General features: G+C 42.7%; 1 protein-coding gene across 4 annotated transcripts in view; it reads right to left on the bottom strand.

The window, feature by feature from the left end:
- LOC128653763 (ABC-type organic anion transporter ABCA8) overlaps nucleotides 1-21,264 on the bottom strand; it is a 752,731-nt gene that overhangs the window by 494,099 nt on the left and 237,368 nt on the right. For all 4 annotated transcript variants that reach the window (XM_053707247.1, XM_053707265.1, XM_053707256.1 and 1 more), the window contains one exon: nucleotides 15,798-15,908. In XM_053707247.1, coding sequence (XP_053563222.1) covers nucleotides 15,798-15,908 — 111 coding nt within the window. The remainder of the gene's footprint in view (nucleotides 1-15,797; nucleotides 15,909-21,264) is intronic.

The following is a 21,264-nucleotide window of genomic DNA, read 5'->3' as shown; positions in this document are numbered from 1 at the left end:
ACCACTAAATAAAACTTTTAACCCCTAAACCACCAGCCCCCCACATTGCAACAACCTAAATTAAACTATTAACCCCAAACCCTAATATAACACTAACCCTAACGTAACCCTAACCCCATCACCCCCTAACTTTAACATAATTAAAATAGATCTAAATTAAACTTACAATTATTAACTAAATAATACCTATTAACCCCTAAACCGCCAGCCCCCCACATAGCAACAACCCAAATTAAACTATATTAACCCCTAAACATAACCCTAACCCTAACGTAACCCTAACACCCCCTAACTTTAACATAATGAAATTAGATCTAAATTAAAGTTAATATTATTGACTAAATAATACATATTTAAAACTAAATACTTACTTACCTGTAAAATAAAACCTACGCTAGCTACAATATAACTAATAGTTTATAGGTTTATAGGTTTTATTTTTATTTCACCGGTAAGTTTGTATTTATTTTAACTAGGTAGACTAGTTAGTAAATAGTTATTAACTATTTAATAACTACCTAGTTAAAATAAATACAAACTTACCTGTGAAATAAAACCTAACCTGCCTTACACTAAAACCTAACATTACAAAAAATAAAAAAAAATAAAAATCACAAAAAATAAAAAAAACTACCATTACAAAAAAAAACACACCCCCCGCAAAAAATAATAATAATAAAAATAATCTAGAATAAACTACCAAGGGCCCTTAAAAGGGCCTTTTGGGCGAGCCTTAAAAGGGCCTTTTGTAGGTCATTGCCCTGAGATAAACAGCTCTTTTGCTCCAAAAAAAAATAACAGTGGCTAATTCGATCAGGTCTGATGAAACAGTGGTATACCCACTGAGAAATGCGTTGCTTTTAAATAAACACCTTTTAACTGGAACTATCATTTTATTGTATACTTTATATACAATCTCAGCAGCACTTTTTATCACCTTTTATTGCCTAATTGGCAACCTGAGGGCTCTTTTGCACTGCCTTCCAGTCTGTCTGGCTAAACTGTTTGCACATTCAGCTAATTTAGCTGACACCCTGCAGGAATCCTTTCTACAGAACTGTGTTGATGCTGTGTTGGGGGTCTTTTTCCACTCAAGCTTCCTGAAATAACCAGGGTTTGTCTCGCTGGGGGGACCGGTGTGCCCCAGCTCACCTCTCACGCACCACTGGTGGTGCCTGCAAACATGTGAGTTGCCATTTGTCTGTTACTCGCAGCATTTCATTTGTCCTAACATACTCACCCTATGAAGCGCCTCCATTTTTTCTTTCTCATATACTTTTAGAGTTATAAAACATGTTGCTTGTATTATTCATTTGCTTAAGTATTTTTTTTCTTTAATAAAGTTTTTAACTTTTTATTATACATATTGGGTTATATTACAAATGGATTGCTAAATAATTTTTTCGCCCATGCACAAAAACTGCTAAAAGTAAACTTTTTACGCAGGCGGTTTAGCGCTTGTATTACAAGTTGAAAGTAAATGGAGCATCCTTTAAAAAAAATCAAAATACTTATTGTTGTGCACTAACCTGACTCCGCTATAGAGCTATTTTCCAAAGTGAGTTTTGAATCACTTACATTCCAATGTTCTTCACATAGAAGAAAATGTTCTTTTTATTTTTAAATATATATACAACCCCAATTCTGAAAAAGTTGGTACAGTATGGAAAACGCAAAAAAAAACTAACAAAAAGAGTCATTTAAAAATTAAATTCCCCCTGTACTATATTGAAAACACAAAAACACATTATTAACACTTCAAGGGCAAGGAAGGGTCGAGGTACACCAATCTGCCAACAGATGCATCAGCGAATAATCCAACACTTTGAGAACAACATTCCCCAAAGACAAATCGGTAGGATTTTGGGCATTTCACCTTCTACATTGCACAATATAATTAAAAGAGTCAAGGAATCTGGTCAAATCTTGGTGCGTAAAGGGCAAGGCCGAAAACCACTTCTGAATGCGCGTGATCTCAATGTTAGAAATGGGGTCTCCAGTTGGCAGTTGGTTTGCACCCTGTCCAAGTAGGGACCATCACTCTAGTTAGGATAAGGGAGATACCCGCTCAGATAACCCCTGCTCACCCCCTTGGTAGCTTGGCACGAGCAGCAGGCTTATCTCAGAAGCAATGTGTAAAGCATTTACACATAACACACAGTAACACAGTGAAAACACTACAAAAGGGCACCACACCAGTTTTAGAAAAAATAGCCAATATTTAACTATTTAAAACAAGACCAAATACGATAAAAATCCAGCATACAGTAATAAAAATATGAATGCTGCAAGATGTATTCAAAAACACAGTTCCTTGCAGTCGATAGCTCCACCTGGGGCTATCACGGCGTCGTGGTACACAAAACCAACAGTTCAGGCCAGCCGCAGCGTCGAGGGCCAGCTACGGTGTCGGGAAGACCCGCAAACAGTACCTTGGATTTGCAGGGCATTAAGATCCTTGCGGTGAGCTCCGGAGAGCGGCGTTGATTCCAGAGTCAGTGCAGGAGTCGTCGGGCCCTTGGTGTTCACACGCGTTACGGATTGAACTCCGGGCTGATGAAGTCAGGTGCGCCGGCATCTGGGCTGCAGTACGAAGCGGGACGATGCGACGTGCGGTGCCCACAGGTTATGGTGCAGGCAGCAGCTTGGTGATGGTGTCCAGCGGCGTCGGTGAGAAAAGGGCTGCGGTGTGAAGCGGGGCGGTGCGACGTGCGGTTTCCACAGGTCAAGGTGCAGACAGGGATGCCTGGTGATGACACTGGAGTCGATGGTGCTGGCGTCGGGGGGGGCGGGGCTGCGGTGTGGGATGGGACGGTGCTTTGTGTACCTCATGAGCGGTGTCCACAGGCCACGGTGCAGGCAGCAGCGCCAGTGTCAGCAGGAGCAGCGTCGTCCGGGATGCCCAGGCTGCGGTGTGAGCAGGCGATGCCGGAGTGCAGGGCCCACAGGTCGCGGTGTGAGCAGCGGCTCGGTGAAGTCGTCCGATGATGGCGTCGGTGAGACCAGGGTCGCAGTGCAAAGCGGGGCAATGCGGCTCCATGCGGCATCGACAAGTCATGGTGCAGGCCAGCGGCATCGGTGGCGGCGTTGCAGTGATTTCTCCTCTTGAACAGCACAAAACACACAGTTCCCAGTGCTGCAGGTCGAGGAAACGAAGTCTTTGGTGTCCCTGAGACTTCCAACAGGAGGCAAGCTCTACTCCAAGCCCTTGGAGAACTTTCTCAAGCAGGACACACGGCAAAGTTTACCCTTTGCACTCTTTTCAGGCAGAAGCAGCAACTGCAGGCCAATATAATTAAGCGAGTCAAGGAATCCAGTCAAATCATGGTGTGTAAAGGCCTAGTCCTTCAAGGGCAAGGATGGGTGGAGGCTCGCCAATCTGCAACAGATGTGTCAACGATTAATCCAACACTTTGAGAACAACATTCCCCAAAGACAAATTGGTAGGATTTTGGATATTTTACCTTCTACAGTGCATAATATAATTAAAAGAGTCAAGGAGTCCGGTCAAATCTTGGTGCGTAAAGGGCAAGGCCGAAAACCACTTCTGAATGCACGTGATCTCTGATCCCTCAGATGTCATTGTCTCAAAAACCGTCATGAGGATTTCATGGATATCCTGACATGGGCTAACATGCAAAGCAGAAGCCATGCATCATCCCTGTCCAGAAGCGCCTCTGACTTCTCTGGGCTCAGTCTCATCTGAGATGGACAGTAGAATAGTGAAAATCGTGTTTTGTGGTTCGACAAGTCAACATTTCAAATACTTTTTTAAAAAACAGCCTTCATGTTCTCCGGGCCAAAGAGGAAAAGCTGTTATCTTTATGTTTATCTTTACCTAGTATCCCTCCAGCTTGAAAAAAGATAAATGCATGCTTTGCAATTGGTTTAAAAATGTCCCCAGAGAGATCCCGCTGAAAGCGTTGGTACAATAAGGGTCAGGACTGGAGATGCTAGCCTATTGGAGTGCTCTGGTCTAATCCAGGCAAAAAATTCAAGGAAAATGTCATCAGTCCCAAGTGTAATGTAAGAGCCCCAGGGAAACAGGCTAGTATTGCCCAGAGGGTGCCTTCTCAAGGCTTGACCCACCATCTCTCCCGTTACAGACATCACCGATCCAGCTTGTCTATACAACAACTCTGGAAGTTTAGCCCCATCAGGTATGGAAAAAACTAAATTGTAGATAGCAGCACCTCCGATCTCTGTATGTACCTTGCGTTCTCAACATAGCACTTCCACCACTTACACCCGGTGTGACAGGCTCAGCTGCATAATCAGCATTGAAGGCAAATGCCGCTTGGTCCTTTATGCTGTTACTCTGATAAATTCAAATCCATAAGTCAAAGAAACATATATGCAAAATACAGCAATTGCTTAGCTTACACATTTCATATACTTATCTCTCCCAAAAATTAATAAGGTCATTTTCAGAATTAAAGCCCTCTGGCATAAGTGTGCACAGTTTGTGGATCCAATAGACCTCTTGCCTGGCCAAAATAGGCCATTTATCTCCACCTCTGGGAGGGCATCTTATAGTTTCTATGGCATTCCATTCAAAATTGCACACATTGCCATCATGGACTTCAATAAAATGACTAGCAAGGTTAGAACAATGTATCTTGTTCCTGATATACCCTAGGTGTTCACGTATCTGAGTACGAACGTCACGGGTAGTCATACCCACGTACTGTAGTTTATGATACGTGCAACCTATAAGGTAAATCACAAACATAGAAGAACAATTTATACATCCTCTATTATCAAACGCTTGATTGGTCACATATGAATAAAAAGAACTGCCTATCCTGATATGTTCACAGGCCTTACAATCTTTACCACATTTATATGTCCCATTGTGTCTCAGCCAAGAACTATGGCTACAGGCTTACGTAGTTGGCTCGGTGATACCATATTGCCTAGAGTAATATTCCTTCTATATGTGAACTTAAATCCTCTTAACTACATCCTTCAGTAAATCATCTCCATAAAGGATTGGTAAATGTTTTCTAACTATCTTACAAATTAGATAGTATTGATTGGAATATCTAGTGATAAAGTTTGGTCAATTCTCAAGCTCCTTTTTATTTAAATTAGACATATTACCCGCAAGAAGACTCCTATCACTTTTAGCTGCATAATCACGACCCTATCACTGTAACCACGATTGCGTAGTCTTGTCCCAGAGTTGTGCATTCAGAGCTAAACGCCTTCTCACTTGAACAGATCCTTATAGTCCTAAGATACTGACCCTTAGCTATGCCCTGAAATACATGTTTCAGATGGGAGCTAGATGAGTGGAGAATAGAATTTCCTGCTATGGGTTTTTGAAACAATTGAGTCTCTATTTTTCCAGAACCCAAGTCCATCATCAGCTCCACATCCAAGAAGTGAATTTTACTTATTTGCCATTCAAAAGTAAACTGAATTTCAAAAAAACAAGAGTTAAGATAATCAACAAAAGACTTCGCTTCTAGTGATGAAAAATTAGTAACAAAAATAAGATCATTTATGAATCTTTTGTAGCACAAAATATTGTGAGAAAACTCATTATTACGTCCAAATAAATGTTTATACTCAAACCAGCCCATAAATAAATTAGCGTATGAGGGGGCGAATTTCACCCCCATGGCCGTACCTCTTAACTGGACATAATAAGTTCCCTCAAACAAGAAATAGTTGTGCTCCAAGAGAAACCGAATTGTCCTGATAATAAATTCCTTAGTTTCCTCAGAATAATTAGTCAATAGATTCAAAAAGAAAGAAACCGCTTCCAAACCCAACACATGAGGCATAGAAGTGTATAAGGCTATCACATCTACTGTGAACCAACTCATATTTTCCATCACCTGCACAGACTCCACAATGTTAAGTAGATGAGTTGTATCCCACAAAAAACTAGGGAGAAACATAACCAATGGCTGCAGGATACTGTCAATCCATTCTGACAGATGTTCAAATAAAGAACCTATCCCGCAACTATTGGTCGTCCTTTGATGTCATCCAAACTCTTGTGGGTCTTGGGCAGGTGATGGAAAATGGGAGTGACAGGATTCGATATATACAAAAAATCAAAAGTGTTTTTATCAATGATACCAAAATACAAACCATCATCTAATAATGCTCTAAGCTGGGTTTGAAACAATTTAGTTGGATTTCTGTTAAGTATCCTGTAGGAAGTTTGATCATCACTATATGGGACATGATTTAGGATCCTGCTACATTGGGACATGTGGAATATTCACATTTCTTTTATTTATATATATATATATATATATATATGGCCATGCAAGGACATTCACCTTTTTCTCTCTTCAACCACTGTGTGGTCATCTTTGCTGTGTGCTTTGGGTCATTGACAACTTTCCTTAAGAATTTGATGGTATTTGCCCCATCCATTATACCTTCTATCCTGACAAGTGCTCCAGTGCCTGCTGCAGAGAAACACCCCCATAACAGGATATTACCACCACCATGCTTTACTGTAGATATGGTTTTATTTGGATGGTGAGCAGTATTGTATTTCCTCCAGACATCGTTTGGTGTTGAGACCAAATAATAAAATTTTAGTTTAATCTGACTATAACACCTTTTTTTAATGTAGCCTCAGAATCACCAAGGTGTGTTATAGCAAAGCTCAGTCGTGACTGCATGTGGCCTGTCTTGAGGAGTAACTTTTTCCTTGCAACCCTCACATACAAGCCACAATTGGGGAGAATTAGTTAAATTGTTGCACACAATGACCACTCTGTCATAAATTCCTACATCTGCTTCAGAGCGCTGTGGACCTCTTGGCAGCCTCTCTGAAGAGTTTCCTCCTGGCTCTTTCATCCAGTTTGTACCAATGTCCTGATCTAGAGAGGATCTGTGTTGTACCAAATACCTTCCACTTCTTAATAATAGACTTCACTGTGCTTCTAGGCATTGATAAAGCCTTTCATGTTTTCTTGTATCCATCTCCTGACTTGTGCCTTCTACAACTTTATCCCAGAGATCAATTGACAGTGCCTTGCCGCCCATAGTTGATTGTTTGCTTCAGTTGCACTACCAGGGACTGAGATGCTCCAGGAAAGCTATTTTCATGCTGAGCTAATCAATACGCCCACAGCTGATCACGGTTGAAGGTCAAATGGCTTTGTGTGTGCCCTTGAGAAGGTGATTAGCTACACCTGATCGAGTTTACAAGTAATTTTAAGAAGGGGTGATCCTTTTTCCAACTCAGTGAGTCTGTTTTTGAATTGTCTTTATTTTTGTCTGACATTTTTGTGTTATATCTTTCATATGTATAAAAAAAAAAAATTATATATATATATATATATATATATATATATATATATATGGTAGAGTTATAAAGCAATGGGTGCTGCAATCTACCCACAAAGTTTCCAGAGGCTTAAGTTAAGAAGCAGCAGTCTGACAGCAATCATCCCGATCAGATACGATTGGGATGATTGACACCCCCTGCTGGTGGCCTATTGGCAGCGAATGTGCAGGGGGCGGCATTGCACCAGAAATATGTGTGCAATGTTAAATGCCAACAGCATGCTGTCGGCATTTAGCGATGTTGGGCGGATTTGATTCACCAAAAATTATCCCCTATATGTCTATACATGTCTTTGCTCACTTTTTGAACTTTATTTATCAACTTTCTCAAATAAGTGTTATAAAAGTTTTTAACACATTTTTTCACTTGATATATTGTGTATATTTCACTGGTGGATAGTTTTCTTTGCTCTTAAGTTTATTAAATACTGAATATTATTATTTTTTATGTGCAATCATGATTCTATTGTGTAAATATTGATAGGCTATAAGTGCAACTGATTTGGTTTATCTATTTGCATATTTGGTTGATTACTGCACCATTAGGCACATTAAAGGAATTAAATGCCCCATATCGTTTTTGCTGCTGACCACACTAGTAAAACATATCAAAATCACAGATAACCGAGAAGTTGAGTAAATACCGGTAGGTCAACTTTATTTAACGGCTTCAAAACATCAAATAACTGAACTTATTGTTATAATTCAGTTTTTGGCAATCCGGCCCTAAAACTAAGCTTGTCTGGGCCTAGGCTCCCTCTGCAATGGCCATCACTCTATCTTCAAACTGTTGCAACTGGGGCCCAGAGCAACCACCAAGCTAGAATGTTGCTATTACATGGTAACTACACATCAGATTGCCAATACAACGTGGAGAGTGGGCAGTTAAAATTCTTTTTAGAAGCAGTAAGCAGAAAAAGAAGCCCCTGGGAGTGACAGAGTAACAGGAGGGGGCTTTGACCTTAGGAGGAAGAGGCCCGTTGGGGATTGGTGTGCTGTTGGAGGAAGGGGCTACGCAAGCTGTGCCATACTTAAGGGGCTGAGCGGGAAGAGGCAGGAAGTCACTTGTCAGAAACATTGTGGTGACAACAGCTCTGTGAGTTGCTTCTGCGTGCTTCTTCCCGCTCAGTGTTGAGGATGGCACAGCTTGACGTCTTGCTAGGTCAGCTGAGGGACGCCGCTGAAAAGAAGGGTCCTACCTGGCTTGAAGATAGGCTTCGTTCCCTGTTGGATCCGGAGGTCGTTGGAGGCGAAGAGAAGCCGGTGGCGAAGTCCAGGCCGGTCAGGCGCTCCAGGCTGCCGGCGAGATTGTGTCTGGATGTCGGGAGGAGTTCCGGTGGCCGTAGAAGAGGAAGTCCAAGTCCGGGTTCCAGGTCGGTTGGGAAGAGGAAGGCGGGTCCCAGCTCCGTGGATCTTCAGGCCCAGGCAGTGCGGCGGCAGCCCTGTGTCGTCGACGGTGGTGATGTCATCGAGCCGGACACGGAGCCCCGCCCCAGCAAAGCCAGTGAGACTCTGGTTTAGGGTAAGGCGGCAGCACACGGCCTTGGTGGGCCTGATGAGTTGAGCAGGCGGCAGGTTAGGAGTCACGATCCTTTGAGGCCAGATGGGTTAGGAGACAGGCATGTAGCGGGGGATAGGGGCCTGCAAAGGGGTCAAAGTGGGGCTCAAGGAGTGGGGGGAATTATTGAAGCCGGGGATAACAGCTCGGGGGAGAGGGGGCCACATGTGGAGGTGCAGATTCAGGTGGTGGAGCACACGGCCCAGGTTGCAAGGCCTCGTGGGGATTTGGGGGTCCCTCAAGTGGCATATGTTGTGGGGGAAGGGTTGGTGAGGGCTGAATCTCTTGGGGATCAAGTAGAGATGGGGGCCGGTACTGACTTGGGGGACCTCACCCTCTATTTAGAATCTTCTGAGGAGGACATAGTCCCTCCGACTCCTCAAAGGGGTGTTCCGCTACGTCAGTCCACGATCCCAGCTGGGTCATTGGGGGGTTCCTGTGCAAGTGGAGGTCGTGGGGGGGGAGTGGGAATGTCACTGTTGGGGTCCTGTTTTTATGTCTAATGATGTTTCTATTGCAGGTGGGGGTGTGGTTGGGCCACGGCCAGAGGTTTCTTCTGGCTTGCTTGTGGTGGGAGAGGACGGCCTGAGTGGGGATGCTTATGGCCTGCAAGAATCATGGACTGACAACATCAGGCTGGACTTGGATGACGGCATTCCTTTGGAAGGACGTGCTGAGGTACTGGAGGGGAGGGCAGTGGTGAGTACGGCCAGGGGCTTCGGTGCTGGCCTGGGTGTGCAGGTGGGAAGGTGTCATTGTGCTGTACTTTAAGGGTCAGTTGGCGCTGTGAAACAGCTGAAAAGGCCGGGGGATGGTGGATTGCCCAGTAGGGGCAGGCAGCGTAGGAGGTACGGTGATGCAGGTCAGGTAGGGGCCGGGGCTACGGCCCCAAAGAGGGGGAGAGGGGGAGTTGGCGACAGTGTTCTGGGCCTATCTACGGCGCAGAAGGGCGTTGGGTTGTGGGCACCGGTGGGGGGCTTGTCACATGTCTCTATTTTGCAGGCTGCTGGAGGACAGCAGCAGATGGCTGCTACGGAACCTAGAGACATTGGGTTCCAGAGCCAGAAGACCGTCACGGCTGCTCACACGGATCAGTCCCAGATGTCGGAGGAAACTAGAGCAGGTACAGGAGGGACTGGGGTGGTGGGTCAGAGTGTTGGGGTGGATAAAGTGGTGGTTGTAGGTGCTGAATCTATTGCAGTTACGTTGGTAGCAGGGTTGAGGGATCTGTTGGCCAGGCTAGAGGGGTCCAGTTTACAGGGTTCAAGGGGGGTCGCCAGTTCTTGGGTCCCCCCTGGGGCCTCTGTATTGAGCATGGCCGCTGGTGGGCCAGTAGGGGTTGGGCAGGGGACCGGGATGACAACTCAGGCCCAGGCAGTTGAGGTACCCCCCTTAAGGGCTGCCAACGTTGAGGGTAAAGGGGCAGGGGAATCAGAGCTTAAGATTGCTGACACAGCCTTGTCTCGGTCCTGTCTTTGCTCGATCGGCCCGTTGGGCATGCATCTGACGGCGGAATTGATGGAAAAGATTTGGAAACAGGAATTCATTGAGTTGTTTTCCCTTTTACCGCTTGACCAATCCTTTGAAATCCCAGAGGATTCTAAGAAGGAGGCGTCCAAGAAGGAGGAGGAGGAGAGAAAAAAGCGGTATTGGAAGTTGCCAAAAACGTTTACCAATTGGTTCGAGGCATTTGTCATCTATGCCAGTGTGTTGGTGGGCAAGTTCCCTGACCAAGGAGCGGCGTTATTTTGTTATCTGGACGAAGAAGCTGCCACCCAGCGTTCTTACAGAGGCATGGCTTGGTGGGCGTACGACGAGCAGTTCCGTCAACGCTTGTCTGTCAAGCCTGAGATGAGGTGGGATGATCGGGATATGGGTTTATGGCTTAAGATTATGACATCACTCCGATCATCTCAGCCTTTTCGTGGGGGAGCCGGCGGGTCTCCTCAGGGAGGGTCATCGGCAGCGGTCAGAAAGGGATTCTGCTTCTCCTTCAATGAGAAGGGGTGTAAATGGGGCTCAACTTGCAAATTTAGACACGAGTGTTCGGGGTGTGGGGGTGCTTATCCGTACTCCAAGTGTTTCCGGAAGAACAGAACAGGTGGAGTTGCGGAGTTGCCTGACAACGGGAACAACGCCGGTGAGGGTAAGCGGGATGGAGCTTTGGCTCGCCCATTACGCTAAGCAGAAGGGTTGCGAGGGAAAGGCGTTGCTGTTGTGGCACGGGTTTGAGTATGATTTTATGTGGACCTCTGCCTCCCTATGGGGTGTTCCATCTCCTGCTCCATGTTTGAGTGTTTCAGCTCTTTCTTGGAGTGGGTGGTGAGGGTCTGGTCGGGGTTGTCATCAGTAGTCCACTACCTCGATGACTTTCTTTTTGTGGGCCCGGCCGGATCGGACGTTTGCGTAAAGCTGAGGGACTGTTTTTTTTTGGGAATCACTATTGATTCGGTCAGGATGGAGTGTAGGTTGCCGCGGGAGAAGATTGAGTATTTAGTGGGCATGATTTGGTGGTTTCTCGGCTTGTCCAAGGTGACCTTAAGGGACCTTCAGTCCCTCCTGGGGAAGTTGAATTTTGCCTGTAGAATCATTCCCATTGGTAGAGTGTTCTCCAGGAGAATGTCGTTGTCTACAGCTGGTGTCCGTAAGCATCATCACTTTGTGAGGGTGACGAGAGGGCAAAAAGATGATTTGTTTGTATGGTTGCGGTTCCTGAAGGACTTAAATGGGGCATCGTTGTTCATGGAGGCCCACGTGTCTAACATTGATTTAGATTTGGTGACTGATGCGGCCGGGGGGGGGCGGGTTCGGGGTGTATTTCCAAGGACAATGGTGTGCGGCTGCTTGGCCACAAGCCTGGGTTGGGCTGGATTTAATTTGTAACCTGGTGTTCCTGGAGCTGTTCCCCATTCTAGTAGCATTGTTTGTCTGGGAGGCGGAGTTGGTGAACAAATCTATACTGTTTCACACGGATAATATGGGTGTGGTCGCGGCGGTTAATATGCTGTCAGCTTCATCCCCCCCAGTTTTGCGTTTGCTGAGAGTGCTAGTTTTACAATGTCTACACATGAATGTTCTGGTTAGGGCCAAGCACATTCCTGGGAAGTGTAATCTGATTGCAGATGCTTTATCTCGATTGCAGTGGAATCGTTTTTGGGAGCTGGCCCCCCCAGGCGGATGTGGTGGGGAGACGGTGTCCAGATCAGCTGTGGAGGCTTGGGGAGGAGGATGTGTTGTGGGGGGAGCAACGGGTGGATATGTTATTGAGGGGGATCAAAACTGACACATATGGGAAAGGGAAGAGTATAGTTTTATTCCCTAGTGGCAGGGTGGTCTGTCCCTGTCGGATCTTGTCACAGTATGGGGCCATACGGCCTATACAGGGGGGCCCATTGCTAATTCATTTGGATGGGTCCTTTCTGTCACAATATCAGTTTCGGGCAGTTTTGAAAGGCACTGTGGGGATGCTAGGGCTCGCCCCTTCTGAGTTTGGGTCCCATTCCTTCCGTATAGGTGCGGCAATGGAGGCCTCTATGCTGGGGTTGGGGGAGGATGTTGTAAAACATATTGGGGGTTGGGGATCCACTCGTTACAGGTCTTATGTGAGGCCTGAATTGCGGGTGATAGGGAGGGAGTGCTCCTGTTGACTGATATTCTGTGTGTTTTTCTTTTATTCGCAGGTGTGAGGAGTGTGTGGGTGATGGGGCACTCCTTTATTTACTGGGCCAGGGCTGAGGCCAGAACAAAAATGGGCGGCCTGCAGTTGGGGTGTCCGGTTGCTCAGTGGGAGGTAAATTGGTTGGGTGTTCGGGGTATGCAATGGGAGAGTTTGTTGCCATTGTTCGTGGATTACTGTAAGCAATTTCCTCCCCCGGAGGTGTTGATTGTGCATTTGGGGGGTAATGATTTGGGTTTTCTTTCACAGAGGGAGCTGGTTAGGAGAATCAAGAGGGATTTGGGGAGAATTATGGATCTTCATCCTTCTTTGAGAATTATTTGGTCTCAGATTATGCCACGGTTGGTTTGGAGGGCGGCTTGGGACTATGATAGGCTGGAGCAGAGTCACAGAAAAATTAATAAGTTAATAGGTTCTTTCGTTAGAAGACTTGAGGGTGGGGTGGCTTACCATCCAGATTTTGAGGTGGAGGGGTCTGGGGAATTTTATTTGAAGGACGGGGTACATTTTAATCAATTTGGCCTGCAGCTGTTTTTATTTGACCTTAAGGAATCTTTAGGAGAAATGTTGGGGTTGGCGGGACTGGGCTGATTTCGTCAGACCAGTCGGTGGCGGTGATTTCGTCAGACCAGTCGGTGGTGGGGGTGCTAGTTCTCAGACAGAAAAGGAAAGGAATATGGCCAAGGGAATTGGGGGTTTTGAACAAGTTGTCTCTCCATAGTGTGAGAGTGCAGCTGGGTTCTTATAGGGGCAAGTGGTTCCCTATTAAAGTGGAAGTGAGGTTGGTTACGGACTCAGCGAGTCTACGTAGTTGAGTCCAGTTTGAGTGACGGCCATGTTGCTAACTAGTAAGGGAACTAGCACTGCTGGGGGATGTTTCAGTACGGTATTAAATGGGTTTAAGGTCTAAGTTATTTAAGAACATTGTGTATGTTCGGTTTAAAGGATGTATTTATTAATAATTAAAGTTTATGGTTATTTAATAAAAGTGCTGCGGCCAATTTTGTACCAAGGTTATGTGTCCCGTGTTTTATTTCAGGTATGATAAGGTGGGATTGTGGGTTTGTTGTTTGAGGGCTGGAGATTGACGACTTTAAAGGTCAAGAAGCCCCTGGGAGTGACGGAGTAACAGGAGGGGGCTTTGACCTTAGGAGGAAGAGGCCCGTTGGGGATTGGTGTGCTGTTGGAGGAAGGGACTGGCGCAAGCTGTGCCATACTTAAGGGGCTGAGCGGGAAGAGGCAGGAAGTTACTTGTCAGAAACATTGTGTTGACAACAGCTCCCTCCCGCCCACCCTTATGTTGATGTTTTCTTTCCTTTAGGTTTGTCGCAGCAAGGCGGGGGTCCTAGTTCTCAGACAGAAAAGGAAAGGAATATGGCCAAGTGAATTGGGGGTTTTGCACAAGTTGCCTCTCCATGGGGTGAGTGTGAAGCTGGGTTCTTATAGGGGCAAGGGGTTCCCTATTAAAGTGGATGTGATGTTGGTTACGCACTCAGCGAGTACGTAGTTGAGTCCAGTTTGAGTGACGGCCATATTGCTAACTAGTAAGGGAACTAGCACCGCTGGGGGATGTTTCAGTATGGTATTAAATGGGTTTAAGGTCTAAGTTATTTAAGAACATTGTTTATGTTCGGTTTAAAGGTTGTATTTATTAATAATTAAAGGTTATGGTTATTTAATAAAAGTGCTGCGGCCAATGTTGTACCAAGGTTATGTGTCCCGTGTTTTATTTCAGGTATGATAAGGTGGGATTGTGGGTTTGTTATTTGAGGGCCGGAGATTGACGACTTTAAAGGTCAGAGGCCTGGGCCTAAGTGACTCCTACTCTTATACTGCAGGTTAGACACCCCCTCACCTTTGCAACAATGTTCCACTGCACTCAGTAAGGGCCTTAACCCTTAATTCCTTTTCAGGATTCTAGCCCTGCATTTCCATTATTCCTCTAATTTTAGTGCTGTACTCCTGTGGCGAACACAGTCAGTCAAGAGCTGCCATCATTTTAAGGTGCCTGAAAGTTTTTAGAATTTAAGGACTCCTCACTTTGACCCAGAAGATCAAAAGTGCCACGAGGCAGCGAGATAGTCAAAAGGTATCCGTCACAATGTAGAAGAAGCCAGAGAAATAATCAAAATGGCTTTAACTACTGTTGAAAGGGACATTAAACCTAACATTTTCTTTCATTATTCAGATAGACAATACAATTGTAAACAACATTCCAATTTACTTCTGTTATCTAATTTGCTTCATTCTTTAGATATCCTTTGTTTACAAAATAGCAATGCACATGGGTGAGACGAGGCATCTATGTGCAGCCACCAATCAGCAGCTTCTGAACCTATCTAGATATGCTTTACAGCAAAGGATATTAAGAGAATGAAGCAAATTAGGTAATATAAGTAAATTAGAAAGTTGTTTAAAATTGCATGCTCTTTCTAAATCATGAAAGAAAAAAAAAAAGGTTTAATGTCCCTTTAAAGCCAACTTTACCGAGAGGTGTTTTACCATACGTTTCAGTGGGTGATGATGCTACTGCTGATATATTCAAAGAAGCACCGCCACCTACATCAAAAAGGTGTAATGTAAATGAACCCTATAAACAATACTGTATGACAATACAATTTACTGAAACTTTGTACAATACAATAGTGCATTGAACAAATCAATAGCACACCTATAGGAGCTGGGGATTGAGGGTATATTATATACTGTATATAATATCCATTGTTTAATGTATGTATTGTATAGAATAATGTTAGAACAGGTTACAGGAATGTAAACTATATGAGTGATTATAAAAATCTGTGTCCTTTGGTGTGTTTTATTACTTATTTTAAGATTACCATTGCGCATTTGCAATATTCATATTTCCATTATATTGAGAATGCTCAATCGCAATATTCATATTTCCATAATACTGAGAACATGATGCAATGGTCATATTTAATAATATTGCAATCGCGATTGTGCGATTTTGTTTTCTTATAATTTTGCGTTCGTACTGTAGCAAAGGTGTTCTATATTAAAATAGATATAGCATCTATTCAAACTGACATTGTCTCTTGTCTCTTGTACATTTTTAATATTCATTAATATTTCTTAAAACATTCTCTAAACATATATTTATACATTTACATGAAACTTTAACTGAAGATGTAATATTAAAGATTTTTCATAACAAAAAACAATGAAAATTCTGCTTTTAATTTCTTAGCCAAAAACAATAAGTGGAGAAAATGTTCTTACCACTGGTGGCTGGGCAGATCCCACTAAGTATATTTAATAATGTAGTTTTTCCAGCTCCACTGTGACCAAGTACACATGTTATTTGTCCCTCATAGATATCCAGATTAAGACCTATAAATGAAGCAAAATTAACCTGATTAAAAAAAATATAAAGCATTTGAGTTATTTATTTTTGCCTAACTAAAAAAAGATTTTTTTATTATTATTTTGTTAACTATGGGGCTGATCACAATCTATTGGATGATTTGATTTCTGCTGGTTTTGGGAAATCTTACTTTTGAGGTGATCACAATCATGAGATTTTGAGTGTTTCTTGGAGACAAATGTGTTTTTAGCTAAAAAGGCCTACTTTTTACGTTGAGCCTATTTTTTCTCAGTAATCAATTGTTCTTGATACTTTTCAACAGGTTTTTATCATCATTTCACAATTATCAAATTTAGCACCTAAAGGTAATTGATTAAAGGGACACTGAACCCAAATTTTTTCTTACGTGATTCAGATAGAGCATGAAATTTTAAGCAAGTTTCTAATTTACTCCTATTATCAATTTTTCTTCGTTCTCTTGCTATCTTTATTTGAAAAGAAGGCATCTAAGCTTTTTGTGGTTCAGGACTATGGACAGCACGTTTTATTGGTGGATGAATTTATCCAACAATCAGAAAGGACAACCCAGGTTGTTCACCAAAAATGGGCCGGCATCTAAACTTACATTCTTGCATTTCAAATAAAGATACCAAGAGAATGAAGAAAATTTGATAATAGGAGTAAATTAGAAAGTTGCTTAAAATTTCATGCTTTATCTAAATTTGGGTTCAGTGTTCCTTTAATGTCTCAAAACGGGCTTTTTGACATATTTGCAAGTATTCCCAGATGATTTGTATGTTGTGTATGTGCATGACACTCAAATGGCAACAGACAAAAATTTAGAGGCATATTTTATATTTGTAGGAAAAATTAGAAAATTTAAATCATGGCTTAAACATCTAGAAAGGGTGTGTGGCAATTGCATTCTGAAAGTTTTGTTTTTTTAAATCATACTCAGATTTTCGGAATTGTCAGTTTCAGTACTTTCAACTTCATAAACGGATTTCAACCGACATCTTACTGAGATGTAACTATTTGTCATTGTCTGTCTTGTTTATTAGGGACTGAGATCTTTTGTACAGATTTATTTTTAAAAATGATAAGTCCCAAAAATAAATGAGTCCAAGGCGTCCTCAATTACTGTTGGGAATATCACTCCTGGCCAACAGGAGAAGGCAAAGAACACCCCAGAAAAGCTGTTAAATATCAATCCCCTACCCATAATCCCCAGTCATTCGTCCAAAGGAAAATATAAACAAGGAATAACACAACTGTCATAAATTTAAGGGTAGGGCTGTGGACTCACCACATCCGGAAAGAAAGAAATTCATCAGGTAAGCATACATTTTATTTTACCTGATAAAAATAAAGTCCATGGCATCCTCAATTACTGTTGGGAACCAATACCCAAGCTAGAGGACACAGAAGACTAGGAAGGTACAAGACAGGTAGACCTAAACAGAAGGCACCACCGCTTGAAGAACCTTTCTCCCAAAAGAGGCCTCGGGGCCTAGTTATCAAGCCGTCAACCTCAAATACGCTGGAATTCCGCAGCGTATTTGTGGCGAGGCTGATTCGCCTTAGTTATCAAAGGCTCGAGACCGGCAAAAGTAGAATTTTGTGACGTAAGCATCGATCCGCCGGACTCAGTCCGACACAGATCGATTCTTACGTCACTCCAGATGTTCCGCACACAAGTGCGGCACATTCTCACTACTTTTGCTAGTTATCAAAAAACTAGCATGTACGCTCGGCACTTTTACGGCCCAGCGTACCTGGTTTTCAATCCGCCACCCCTGGAGGCGGCAGATCCCATAGGAATCAATGGGAGTCTGACCATAGCGAAAGTACAAGTTCGCTGCTGACAGACATCCCATTGATTTCTATGGGAGCTGTCTACACCTAACACCCTAACATGTACCCCGAGTCTAAACACCACTAATCTGACCCCCCCCTACACCGCCGCAACTAAATAAAGTTATTACCCCCTAAACCGCCGCTCCCGGAGCCCACCGCAAGCTACTCTATACATATTAACCCCTAAACCGCCGCTCCCGGAGCCCACCGCAACTATAATAAATGTATTAACCCCTAAACCGCCGCTCCCTGAACCCGCCGCAACCTATAATAAATTTATTAACCCCTAATCTGCCCCCCCTACACCGTCGCCACCTATAATAAATTTATTAACCCCTATCCTGCCCCCCACTACGCCGCCGCCACTGTCATAAAATTATTTACCCCTAAACCTAAGTCTAACCCTAACCCTAACGCCCCCCTAACTTAAATATTAATTAAATAAATCTAAATAAATTAACTCTTATTAAGTAAATGAATCCTATTTAAAACTAAATACTTACCTGTAAAATAAACCCTAAGATAGCTACAATATAATTAATAATTATATTATAGCTATCTTAGGATTTATATTTATTTTACAGGTAACTTTGTATTTATTTTAGCTAGTTAGAATAGTTATTAAATAGTTATTAACTATTTAATAACTACATAGCTAAAAGAAATACAAAATTACCTGTAAAATAAATCCTAACTTAAGTTACAATTAAACCTAATACTACACTATCATTAAATTAATTAAATAAACTACCTACAAATAACTACAATTAAATACAATTACATAAACTAACTAAAGTACAAAAAATAAAAAAAGCTAAGTTACAAAAAATAAAAAAATAAGTTACAAACATGTTACAAATATTACAACAATTTTAAGCTACTTACACCTAATCTAAGCCCCCTAATAAAATAACAAACCCCCCCAAAATAAAAAAATGCCCTACCCTATTCTAAATTAAATAAATTTCAAAGCTCTTTTACCTTACCAGCCCTTAAAAGGGCCATTTGTGGGGGCATGCCCCAAAGAAAACAGCTCTTTTGCCTGTAAAAGAAAAATACAACCCCCCCCCAACATTAAAACCCACCACCCACATACCCCTAATCTAACCCAAACCCCCCTTACAAAAACCTAACACTAATCCCCTGAAGATCATCCTACCTTGAGTCGTCTTCACTCAGCCGAGCCACCGATGGAACTGAAGAGGACATCCGGAGCGGAAGAAGTTAATCCTCCAAGCGGCGCTGAAGAAATCTTCCATCCGATGAAGTCATCTTCCAAGCCGCGTCTTGAATCTTCCTTCCGCCGACGCGGAACCACCTTCTTCACTGACGGACTACGACGAATGACGGCTCCTTTAAGGGACGTCATCCAAGATGGCGTCCCCTCAATTCCGATTGGCTGATAGGATTCTATCAGCCAATCGGAATTAAGGTAGGAAAAATCTGATTGGCTGATGGAATCAGCCAATCAGATTGAGCTCGCATTCTATTGGCTGTTCCGATCAGCCAATAGAATGCGAGCTCAATCTGATTGGCTGATTGGATCAGCCAATCGGATTGAACTTGAATCTGATTGGCTGATTCCATCAGCCAATCAGATTTTCCTACCTTAATTCCGATTGGCTGATAGAATCCTATCAGCCAATCGGAATTGAGGGGACGCCATCTTGGATGACGTCCCTTAAAGGAGCCGTCATTCGTCGTAGTCCGTCAGTGAAGAAGGTGTCGGCGGAAGGAAGAATCAAGACCCGGCTTGGAAGATGACTTCGCCCGGATAGAAGACCTCTTCAGCGCCTCTTTGAAGATGACATCGGACGGATCGAAGACTTTTCTTCAGCGCCGCCTGGATGATGACTTCATCGGATGGAAGATTTCTTCAGCTCCGCTTGGAGGATTAACTTCTTCCGCTCCGGATGTCCTCTTCAGTTCCATCGGTGGCTCGGCTGAGTGAAGACGACTCAAGGTAGGATGATCTTCAGGGGATTAGTGTTAGGTTTTTGTAAGGGGGGTTTGGGTTAGATTAGGGGTATGTGGGTGGTGGGTTTTAATGTTGGGGGGGGGGGGGGTTGTATTTTTCTTTTACAGGCAAAAGAGCTGTTTTCTTTGGGGCATGCCCCTACAAATGGCCCTTTTAAGGGCTGGTAAGGTAAAAGAGCTTTGAAATTTATTTAATTTAGAATAGGGTAGGGCATTTTTTTATTTTGGGGGGGTTTGTTATTTTATTAGGGGGCTTAGATTAGGTGTAAGTAGCTTAAAATTTTTGTAATATTTGTAACATGTTTGTAACTTATTTTTTTATTTTTTGTAACTTAGCTTTTTTTATTTTTTGTACTTTAGTTAGTTTATGTAATTGTATTTAATTGTAGTTATTTGTAGTTAATTTATTTAATTAATTTAATGATAGTGTAGTATTAGGTTTAATTGTAACTTAAGTTAGGATTTATTTTACAGGTAATTTTGTATTTCTTTTAGCTATGTAGTTATTAAATAGTTAATAACTATTTAATAACTATTCTAACTAGCTAACATAAATACAAAGTTACCTGTAAAATAAATATAAATCCTAAGATAGCTATAATATAATTATTAATTATATTGTAGCTATCTTAGGGTTTATTTTACAGGTAAGTATTTATTTTTAAATAGGAATAATTTATTAAAGTATAGTGTAGTGTTAGGTGTAATTGTAACTTAGGTTAGGATTTATTTCACAGGTAAATTTCAGTTTATTTTAGCTAGGTAAGCTGTTAAATAGTTAATAACTATTTAATAGTTATTGTACATGGTTAAAATAAATTGAAAGGTACCTGTAAAATAAATATAAATCCTAAGATAGCTAGAATATAATTATTATTTATATTGTAGCTATATTAGGGTTTATTTTAAAGGTAAGTATTTAGTTTTAAATAGGATTCATTTACTTAATAAGAGTTAATTTATTTAGATTTATTTAATTAATATTTAAGTTAGGGGGGCGTTAGGGTTAGGGTTAGACTTAGGTTTAGGGGTTAATAATTTTATGACAGTGGCGGCGGCGTAGTGGGGGCAGGATAGGGGTTAATAAATTTATTATAGGTGGCGACGGTGTAGGGGGGCAGATTAGGGGTTAATACATTTATTATAGGTGGCGACGGTGTAGGGGGGCAGGATAGGGGTTAATAGGTTTAATATAGGTTGCGGCGGGTTCATGGAGCGGCGGTTTAGGGGTTAAACTATTTATTTAGTTGCGGAGAGGTGCGGGATCAGCAGGATAGGGGTTAATAATTTTATTATAGAGGGCGACGGTATAGGGGGGGCAGGATAGGGGTTACTAGGTATACTGTAGGTGGTAGCGGTGTCCGGGAGCGGCGGTTTAGGGGTTAATACATTTATAAGAGTTGCGGCGGGGTCTAGGAGCGGCGGTTTAGGGGTTAGTAACTTTATTGAGTTGCGGGAGGCTCCGGGGGCGCCGGTATAGGGGGTAGAACAGTGTAGTTTAGTGTGAGTGCTTAGTGACAGGCTAGCAATAAAGCTGGGAAAAAGCCG

The sequence above is a fragment of the Bombina bombina genome, chromosome 1 (genome assembly GCF_027579735.1).
Source record: "Bombina bombina isolate aBomBom1 chromosome 1, aBomBom1.pri, whole genome shotgun sequence".
In the NCBI taxonomy this organism is placed as follows: Eukaryota; Metazoa; Chordata; class Amphibia; order Anura; family Bombinatoridae; genus Bombina; species Bombina bombina.
This window is presented reverse-complemented; position numbering and strand designations above follow the sequence as displayed.